The 11,030-nt window shown below is 35.4% G+C and overlaps 1 protein-coding gene across 1 annotated transcript; it reads right to left on the bottom strand.

Moving 5' to 3' along the window:
• Nucleotides 1-7,904: 7,904 nt before the first annotated feature.
• On the bottom strand, nucleotides 7,905-10,321 carry LOC149151374 (putative proline transporter 2). The gene is made up of 6 exons (XM_089439696.1): nucleotides 9,776-10,321; nucleotides 9,549-9,643; nucleotides 9,233-9,425; nucleotides 8,966-9,096; nucleotides 8,474-8,689; nucleotides 7,905-8,358 (listed from the first exon to the last, which is right to left on the bottom strand). Exons 1-6 carry the CDS (start codon nucleotides 9,921-9,923, stop codon nucleotides 7,978-7,980), a joined length of 1,164 nt encoding a protein of 387 aa, XP_089295822.1. The 5' UTR covers nucleotides 9,924-10,321; the 3' UTR covers nucleotides 7,905-7,977.
• Nucleotides 10,322-11,030: the final 709 nt, after the last annotated feature.

An 11,030-nucleotide genomic window follows, 5' to 3' on the forward strand; every position in this document is an offset into this window, starting at 1 on the left:
AGTGGCATCAATTCAAGCTTTCTTTCCTTCTCTCAACCATTGTCTCTCCTCATGTATTATCTTTCTCTCTATGTTATTCTCCTGTATAATTTGGTTTTATAATGCTTCTATGGATTGGGGTTCAAAGTAGTTTTCCTTGTTGACAAATCCATGATCAATAACTATTGTACCCTTAGTTGATAGTAGCTATTAGGCATGTATGTTTCCCATTTTTTAAGAAAAACATTGAGTGTAGCTACTTTGTCGATGGTCCCCGATAGCTTGGTCTTTACTTGTTTAAAATCCTTGAACATTTGTTGTAACATAGTTGATAGTTTTTCATTTCCTTGTGCTTTATTATTTTACTACAACTATTCAACTTTCTTTTTCATCTGTATATTGTGGTATATCAGTTGGTGGACCAAATGGTGAATATCAGTATGTGGACCAAATTGGAAAGTGGAAGTTTTTTGTTTCCATGTTCATACAGTCATTCTAAATCCCCTCCTCTTTCTGTTTCTTAAGATGTAGTATAACATATTCTTCCATCTTCCACTTTATTCCTTAGTTGTATAAGATAATAAATTAAATACCTATTTATATGATGCATAGGTTAAGTCATATGGTAGATCTATTAGTTTGGATTGTTCATCTCCTTTTGGTTTCTTCGACTTATTTGCGTATTTATGCTTGTTAGGTCATTTAGATGATCCCATCCCTGATGTTTGATTTAACTTGTCTACCAAGGTCGATTGACCAAGCTTTTCAACCTACTATGGAGTGTTGATTGGTTTTCCCTCTATTGTTTGTTGTTGTTACTGCTACTATCGTTGTTGTGGTAGGACATGTGGTTTCCCAACTCCAATTCCTCCTTAATGATATATTCTTTACCCAAGACTTTTTTTTCAATATGCTCTGACAAGATGTCCTAGGTCTTAGTCTACTTTTACTTCTCTCTCTACTACTTACCAACTTATTCTTAGAAAGGTGTTGAACTAGCTAGTGGGAATGGAGTTTTGAGGTTGATCTTTGACTTCTTTGATTTTTATTTCTTAGCTTTACTTGACAGTTTGTTTGTCACTTTACTTGGAGAAGTCTTGGTTGGTAGTTTGGACCGTGTTGTGACTTCTTTTTTCTATTATTCTCTATCGTATTTTACCAACATTTTCTACTCGATAGCCTCAATGAAACTTTATTTTTCCTGTCCTAATGTCTGTAAAACGTTAGGCCTAACTGATGACCCCAGAAATTACTTTATTTTATTTTGTTTTTAGGTAAACTTACCTTTAGCTACCATTTATTCCTATACTTGTTTGGCTATAGCTTCTAGATGTTTATGGAATTGAAGGTCATCTAGGGTAATATACTTTAACACTTTGTTACAGTTGATGTTAACTACATGTTCTTCCTCAGCTATTGTATCCATTGTCTTACCTGTTGGTTTCTTAGAAGTATCTAGTAAAGGGGTCGATAGGTCAAATTTAAATGGAATTGTATATTTCTCTGCCTCCATTTCTTCTTCCTACTCACCATATGTATATAGGAGGATGAATTTGACTTGAGCCTACAAAACACCTTATGGAATAAAAAAAATATTGGTTACATACCAACTTAATTCTTCCAATATTTATTGGTATTATGGTTTTATAGAAATTCATTTGATGTACATTGATTGAGTTAACATAACATACCTTAACTGAGTAAAAACCTAGCTAAATATGAGATGTGTTGGGTAGGGCAAGATGGATATGTTGTGAAACCCTCAATCTATTTGATGCAAGCTTTAAATTGAGTATCAAATTTCTGAATATTTCATGGGGAGATACTAACTCAGGGGTACTCAACCAACTAGGTCCAAAACACTTAAAATTTATCATAAAAGGAATTAACCTCTTAATAGATGCAACCTCTCCAATTGGGGAGACTTGCAAAATAGCGAGCCAAATTAATCATGAACATAAGTGGATGTCCTTACCCAAATTTTATCATTCTTGGCAATTGGTCTTCCCCATTATCTACAAAGTGATCCACCTAGTTATATTGCTTACTTTCCCCAATTATCTTGCTAATAGCTTCCAACATGTTCAATTTGACATATGATGCCCAACTTGACAGAGTGAAGAAAATTGAAACTATTATCCATTCCCATTTGATCTGAGGGTTTCTCACTTAAATAATAATGAGCCTCTTAGAATTTTTGGTTATTATTCCTCTAGTAAATTCTTTTAACCATGCACTCGAGTCGATATTTTTTGGGATTTTCTCTCCTCCATGCAGTAGGTCAATAAATTTTTATATTGGCACAATTCAATTGGTAATGTTATCTCCAACCATAAGATTTCATCATGAAATCGACTATGAATTTGGAAGCTTCTTCCTTAATTCCTTTGAATTCTACAACCAAGGTTGCACCTAGGTAGTCTTTGATACCTACTTTATATAATGTCTAAACATCATAGTGTCATTTTTTATTTACCACACTCAATTTCTTGAAGGATATATAGTGTTTCTCCCAAGAGGGTTCATCTACCTTGGCATGCTTAATGTTATGTAACCGAACCTCCAACTTTCTTTTAGTATTTTATCAAATTCCACTTTTTCCCTCAACTCCACTAGAGCTTCCTCATCTAGGAAATGTGCATGGCTCCTCAACATTCTGAAATATTCTTGGAATTATTGGCCTCTCAACAAGTAAAGGAGGTTAGAGTATGAATTAACCAGGTTTGGAATATCAAGGACTTCAGAAAGCTCTGTAGATGAAACAAGAAATAACTCAGGTGTGATAATGGGTAAATTTGGTAATCTCCTTAGTTTTATGCACAAACTTGGTACGTGTGCATCACTTTTAATTTTATCCACAACCTCAAACTATGTTTGTCCCATTGCATTTATTTCCATCATTTGTATTACTTTAGGTTTGTGTGGGGTGTGTGGCTAGGTTTCCTTAACATTTATGGTGATTGGTGTGCTTTATTAATATGTTAGGTCATCATAGATTTGGTTTGAGTTGGGTGTAGTATTTTTGTCAATTTTGACATATAAGTCAATTAGGGTCCTCTCTTTGGTTTGAATCTTGAAATCAATTTGTGGTATATCATCTCTACTTCTAGTCGAGTTGAATTCACCTTGTTTCTTGAAATGTTCTCAAAACCTCTGTCAACAATCTTTTCTCTTCTCATATTGTTGCGGTCATCGATTCTCTCCTATTTTTTTATGTGATATTTTATCAAGCAATCTAAAATCTTCAATTTGATCCATTATTATGATATATAATCAGTATGTTGATACTTCTAAAAATACTTATTTTCTAACATGGTTGTTATTAAACATACTTTTTATAATTGATTCCTTTGTTGATACTTTTAATTATTATCTTAATTACTAAACTTGAAATTGAAACTATTATACATAAATTGGGCAGGCTAGATATCCATGATATACTTTTTAGCCTAGCCCATGCCCATTGGTGCCTCAAAGAGGTTTTCACTAGTGGACATGCTGAATTCATCAAGCGATATATTATTTTAGTCAAGGACCATTTAATATAGATTCAATAGGTTCCCATGGTTTGTCTTTAGCTATAGTGCACTTGAAGGTTGTATCTCTTCTACTACAAAGGGACCTAGGCATGCAATTTCTAGATTTCTTGGTTTCCCCTTTACTCAACTATCATACAATAATGCTAAATCTTCTGCATTTAAATACTTTCATTTTAAGTTCCTATCATGCTAAGTCTTTTACTTCTTTTTCTATGCTTGTTATTGGTGAAGTGCTTGTCGTATGTGTTCTTCTAGTTGATGAAGGTGATGAGGTTTTTATTTTTCAATGTTGTTAGTGTCATGCTTTAACATGGTTGACACACTTGCTACATTTGTTATAGAGTGCAATAGCATTATTTCCTCTTGTGCATAGATTAGTTTAAATGGCGTGTGTCCAATCAATCATTTAAATGTTCTCTTATTTGCCCATAATATCAATGCGAATTTATCATCCCAATCGTCTCTATTGGCATACATATCTTCGTAAGTCCTTTGTGAAAGGTCTTGTTAAACATATGACCACACTGCTAGCATGTTGAAGGTAAGTCATCATCTTTCTATGCTCAAACATAAATTTTGTAGCAATATTTTAATTGTATGATTGACAAGATGCTTTCCCTTGTAGATACTATAGTTAAGGGGCTTCCAAATCTTGTTACTATATTTTCATAAATGAGCTTAGCTACTACTTCTCTGGTACAAGATTCGACTGGCTCATCTTCTCCCCACTTTTTTAGGTACTCCAATGTAGTATTAATTTTTTTTTCATGTATTCTTCTAGCCCTTCTAGAGAACGGACTAACAAAGTTGATATCCCAAATTTCAAAAGGTAATCTTGGGTTTAGGAATGTAGTGGTAGTTCATTCTTCAATAATGGTCGGCTTATTTGTTGAATAGTGTCACAATTCTATCGATCATGTCTCCTTTGTAATGTTGGCTAGCAGGGCCTTTATATGCTTTTTCTATCATACTTTGTCTCTCATGTTCTTAGGATTATTTAATATGTCCCTAATTTATATAGATTTACATTAATTAGTGTAAACACGATTTCTTTCATTACCAAAATTTTCTTTTTCTTTTCAGATAACTCATGTAGTGTTTTTCCTTTCTGCAGAAACTAAACAATATCTAGAAACTTGACAGGGGTTAATTTGACCTTAAATAAATTTGAATCTAGAAGTTCATCCTTGATTTCCATTAGTTCTTCTCCTATTTCAAGTCAATACAAATGGTTTGGTCCAACAATATTTTTCCCATGCCATATTATTACCTCAAAGTCAAATTCCTGAAACAGTAGTAGCCATCAAGAGATATGCCGCCAGTGTATCAAATTGCTTGAAAAGGTATCATGATGTTTGATGATCTATGAAGGATATAATGGGATTAGCCAAGATATAGTCGTGGAAATTTTAAAAGGAAAAAATAATGACTAGTTCTTCATGTTCCATCATCAAATAATTTCTATCAACCTTATTTAGCTTATTACTTGAATATAGACACTTCTACCAATTTATTCTTTCATAATTCAAAATACACATTACATTCCTTACTTTAGTTATAGGGCTATAAAATATATGGTTTTTTTGTCCGACCAATAGTTGTCAAGTTGGAATATTTTTGATCGGTCAACATTTAATGTATAGGCTTCTTTTATTTTGATCTCTACATTCATCCATTCAGGATCCTTTAACTCTCGTCAAGCTTCTGGTATCCTATTTTTATTTCTTGATAGGAAGGAAGGAATTCTAATCTGTAGGGGTTCTCATTTTCTTGCTGGGATACTTTTAATATTGTTTTGATTTTTCTAAAATTTTATAGAGGTTCACTTTTCCAATGCAAATTTTTCCTTCGAATGTTGGTATTTTCCATTTCTAAGCGGATAGTTATTGTTTCTAGTCTTCGGGTAAGAGTTTTTTTTCTTATAAAACAATCTTTATTTGTTGACTTGCCTTTCACTAGTTCTTCCACTTTAGGTTAGAATTCAAAAATCTTTAATGAAATTATTTTTTAATTCACTCCATTGCAATGTTTCACCCCAACCTTCTTCTCTCTTATACCATTTTTTGCGAAGATTGTTGATAGTGGTGGGAAACATATGAGGTTAGAACTTCGTTGAGAGTGTTCGAAACATACAAGGTTAGAATCTCCCATCCTGTAGCCAATCATCTTCCATTTTTCTTCATAAATCAGGATATGTTCTATAGGGTTATGGTTAGGTTTTAATGTTGGCTTGTGATGATAGTTTTCTCTCACCAAAGTGATCAATAAGTCAAGTAGAGGGATCAAATCTCCATACTTCTTTTAGAACACAAAATTTGAGGAAAGGGTTGCACCTCCAGAGATTGATGTCTTATGGCACCTAATAGATTTGGGATTAACATGGGTTGTTTTGGTTACACACACACACAAAACATGTGTGAACTCCATGTTGAGCATAAAAAATATGCATCTCCTTCATTTTGCGTAGGAATAAATTTTTCATTGTCCACATTAATACATCTCTCATATTATAAATTGAAAAACTTATGTCCATGGGGTTCTCCTCTCTGCAAACCAAGTCTCAACCAAGGGGATTTGAACCTTGGATCTCTTAGTTTTCACAAATTTTACATTACTTCGATCACTAATTGAGTTGCCCCCTAGAACAAGATATTAAAATATTTTAATTATAATTTACACTAACAAAGTCTAGGACTTTTATTGCTTCTAGCTCTTTTGAGGCGATGTTGGATTGAAAGTCTAAGTTCAGGATTTGGGTATGTCCTGCCAATTACCAAACAAATAAACTGTATAATCCCTTGAATCTCTATTAACTTGGAGCTCAGTTGTTCTATGAACAATGAGACACTTGATAAATTTATCACAGCCTCTAGTATGTGGACATAACCTTGGCAAACATTTGAACTTGGCAGTGAGAGGATTGACAACAAATAAAGTAAAGTCAGACCGAGCCACCAAAAATAAACCATCACAGGCAGCCTTGAGACCTTGGATCTCTTAGTTTTCACAAATTTTACATTACTTCGATCACTAATTGAGTTGCCCCCTAGAACAAGATATTAAAATATTTTATTTATAATTTACACTAACAAAGTCTGGGACTTTTATTGCTTCTAGCTCTTTTTAGGCCATGTTGGATTAAAAGTCTAACTTCAGGATTTGGGTATGTCCTGCCAATTACCAAAAAAATAAATTGTATAATCCCCCGAATCTCTATTAATTTACAGCTCAGCTGTTCCATGAACAATGAGACACTTGATAAATTTATCTCAGCCTCTAGTATGTGGACGTATCCTTGGCAAACATTTGAACTTTGCACTGAGAGGATTGACAACAAATAAAGTAAAGACAACAAATAAAGTAAATTCAGACCGAGCCACCAAAAATAAACCATCACAGGCAGCCTTGAGAACTAGGGTTTTCATGCCCCACCTATCCTAGTTGCAGGGAACCTTCAGCTCAAACCAACGAGTTGAGGCAATGCTGAAAGCCCATATGTCTAGGTTACTGTTATTAATGAAAATGCATTCTGTTCTGTCATAGACCGATTGGAAACGTCTGGAAGCATAAACAGCAGCCCAATCATTAGAAACTGATATTGAAGTTATCAAATCAACCAATGAGATTCTTGAAAAATGTTCTCCAGTATATCATTTGGAAGCTCTTGAATGACAGGGCAATCGCTTGCGCAAAGGGGCTTGGAGTCTTGATCTGGTGTGCCTTTGGAAACCCTTTTGTGTTTTGGAGATGTGTAATAATAACGTTTAAATTCTTCAATAAGAACAGGCATTGGAATGTTTTGAGCAAAGCGGACCACCGCTTCTCTCCATTCACGGGTGTGGATAGCTTTGCGATTACGTGCAAATTTTTGTACATTATGGGGATGGCCCAGACCTTGTAAGGATTCTCATTTTCCACTCTGACTTGTTTTCCAGAGCCTGCAACTCTTGTGAAATCTACAGAACCAATACGAATGGCTCGCTCGGAGCTTCATCATTAACCGTTCAGTTTTGAATCAACGGTCAAGTTCATTTAATCGTCTAACACCACAAATCCACGGTGAACAATAGGACACGGCCACGGCTGGGGCAATTCATTTCAAAGAGAAACGCATTACAGCTTAAAAATAAATAGCTGTAGCTTGATCTTATATTTAAAAAAATAATAATAAGGTATAGTTAATGGAAAGCACATTTCCTACTTAAAATTTTGAAGGGACATAAATATGGTTATTTTTTTATTTAATCAATTTAATTTTGGCTTATTTTTAAAAATATTTAATTTATTAAAAAATTTAAAAACCAGGCAACGATGGACAACCTCTAGTGTCCAGAGCTATCCTTGATCCAAAGTAGATTGTTACCAGCAATTAGTTGAATACCTCTAGTGAGATTTGGAATTGAATGAATATCCTGCGCTAATGAATATAGCAGCTACGGTTATATAGTTACACGTATGATCAGAGATCAGCGAAGACATGGTATGCTCTGGAGTCAATAACCATGAAGCGGAACGCTGCCACAGTGGCTATCACGGATAAGAAGGCAAAAAACCATACGTTCGCCCAATGCCATGTCTTCCCTATTGAACTCAAATCCTTTCCCTTCACTTTAATATACATATGGTTCGCCAACACAAATGTTAATGGTATCACGCTCACTGCGCCAGTAATATTCATAAAATCACCCACAAATGGAAGCAGAGCCCCAAGAAGTGTGGTCACTGTTAGATATGTCCCTCGAGCCAGCACCCTCACTATCCAATTGCCCACAGAATACGCACTTTCGTTGCTCCTTCCGAACTTTGTATCCAGAAACTCGTACATGGGGCTTCCAAATATCTACATTAACCATTCCCTCAGTACGAATCATGTTAAAATGCATTTGGAATTGACAAAATATTGTGTACAGAATCAAAGTTAAAGGGTGAAGAAGCCTTGTTTCTTGAGTACGTACATGTAGTGATATGACGGTTTGGAAGAAAGCAGCAGCATTTGCCAGAATTTTGATCCACTTGGGCCCATGTACATTATTGAGAAGATATGAGGAAGTTGATGAACCATAAGCCCAGTATCCTATAAAGGTCACAGCATAGAATGGCACAATCCCCGCTGTGAATTGCAGTGACAGGGCTTTCTGCATGTTCTTTACAGAAGGATGCTTTATTGTAGCCTGCCAAAAAAATCAGAGAAAAGTTTATGGAGCCGTAATTAATTTTATCATGAGCGAAACCTAATTAATATTTATACCTAATTACTTTATTTTAAAAATTTACTGCATTTGAAGAGTTAAATCTGCTTACAGCAATAATGTGAGCTCATTTTGATTTATAAAATAAGTATTACATCATGGGAAAAAGATGTGATGATATTAATTCAAAGGGCGAAAAAAAATAGGTTTTTAACGACAAAAGCGAATGCAAGAAATTAAACGAAGCTTTTGCTATACCTGTATTTCTGGAAGCATGCCTGAATTAAATGCAAAAATGAGATTGGCTGCAGCACCAATTGTTCCAAACATTCTGCTTTTACTTGAACCTGAACTTGAAATCTCATAATCTCTTGCTGGGCTATTGAGACCTACATATCCAAAGTAAGCAGAAAATTAAGATTTTGCTCCAAGCGATTGTTTTAATACCCAACTTGACAAGGACCGTGAACCAGAAGATATGTAAGCATTACAAGATGTATCCTGGTTAAAAGAAAAGAGAGATACCATCGCGCATAGACAATCCAATAGCAGCAATGATATAGATGCAACTTAAGAATGTTGAAACACCGAGCCACAACCTCAGAGACGATAAATGGGGAATGCCAAATGCAAAAATGCTACAAATGATTCCTGTAATTGCGATGCAGTAAGGTAGCTTCAGCGTGGCAGCTTCGTTGTTGTGTAAAGTATAGATTGCCTGGACAACAGTCAGTCAGAAGAGATGAAAAAAAATATAATTAATAAGGAATTACCGCATGTCAAAGTAGGGGAGCATGGCTTGGGGATAGGGAGGTAATTAAGTATAAGAGTAGCGACCTACCTTTAGCGCTTGTCCAGCAAGAATGATAAATCCAGTGTTGATCATGAATAGATTGATATATTGCAACGTCCATGTAAGGTAATACATTTTCCTACCTGAGAAAAAGCACAATCACAATCAATATGTATGGAACAAGGGATTATGTGCAAGTATGAAGATGTTGATTTGATGAAAGTAACAAGAAAGTATTATATTGAATGGGATGGGTGAGCGTAAAAGAAATTTACCATAAATGTGACCAGCTAGGTCTCTGTATCGACTATGTCGGATGCCTCCAGTTTCGTGGAGACGCGCAAGGAGCGTGTTTGCATAGAGTGATACGAAGGCTGCTGCTATCAATCCCAAGGTGCCTCCTACCCATCCCAAGGGAACCATGACGATCCCTGAATACCCCAATGCATACGCGCTGTTTAGTGATGTTATCAGAACGAGGCCGACTTGGTACCATGGATCTGCAACAATCTCAATATTATTATTTATTTTACTCTAATTAATGTATCAATGTTGATGGAGACATATACAGAGTACACTGTAAAATTGAACGATATGACTTGCCGTGACTTGCGACTTGAGGTGTTTCAATCTCGCAGGCTTCGAGGTCTGTGTTAGGCTCATGTTGAGAATCGATATAAAGGCTCTGCTCCTTCGTGTCCATGCCGTACCTCTGCTAAATTTTCTCCTCCAAAAGTATAGCCACGGAAATCGTCTGTCCGTATGTGTATCAGCTGGGGGACTGGGGCTGTCTCTGCCTTGAAGATTGACGGAACATGTGAATTGGAATGCCAATTCAAGTCGAGTGGGTTCTGGTGGCATGGTCGCTCGCCATTGTATTAATAATATGTGTACGCGTACATTCACACGCATTTTACACGCATGACTGTGCCTACTACGCGGCGTTGTTTAATATGAAATGCGCAATGTCGTATAAAACACATTTATATTGTGCAGTGTGCAATGTCGCCATCAATTAGTTAGGGTCCATCTGGTACTTGTCGTGCCCTTGTCGTATGCTGGGTAAGTCAAAGTCAAAATATCATTAATAATGTCGTATAAAACACATTTATATTGTGCAATGCAGAGTACAGTTCTTCGCAATTAATTAGTTAGGGTCGAGCTGGTACTTGTCGTATGCATATCATTAATATTGTCTGCTATACTTAAACCATGTACAGAACCATTAATATTGTCAAAGCATAGTGTTCTTTGCAATATACGTAACAATCAGAGACTGATTTTCAACCATTTAATTTACGTAACAATCAAAGTCCAAAAGGTATTTCATGTTTGTTAAAGTAAACCCGTCGGTCAACGTGAAGAAGCATTTCATTCATTTTTTTGCATCAGATAGTAGGGGCTAGAATTGTTTTGGACATGGACAAAAGGCTTTACTTTCTCACTGGTTCATGTATCGCCGATATTTTATGTATACCAGATAAACTCGATGCAGTCCAAAGAATATATTTTGTGAATTAGAAAATAAGC

The sequence above is a fragment of the Pinus tabuliformis genome, chromosome 9, assembly GCF_031772625.1.
Source record: "Pinus tabuliformis cultivar Carrire ecotype Pingquan chromosome 9, CPIR1, whole genome shotgun sequence".
Lineage (NCBI taxonomy): Eukaryota > Viridiplantae > Streptophyta > Pinopsida > Pinales > Pinaceae > Pinus > Pinus tabuliformis.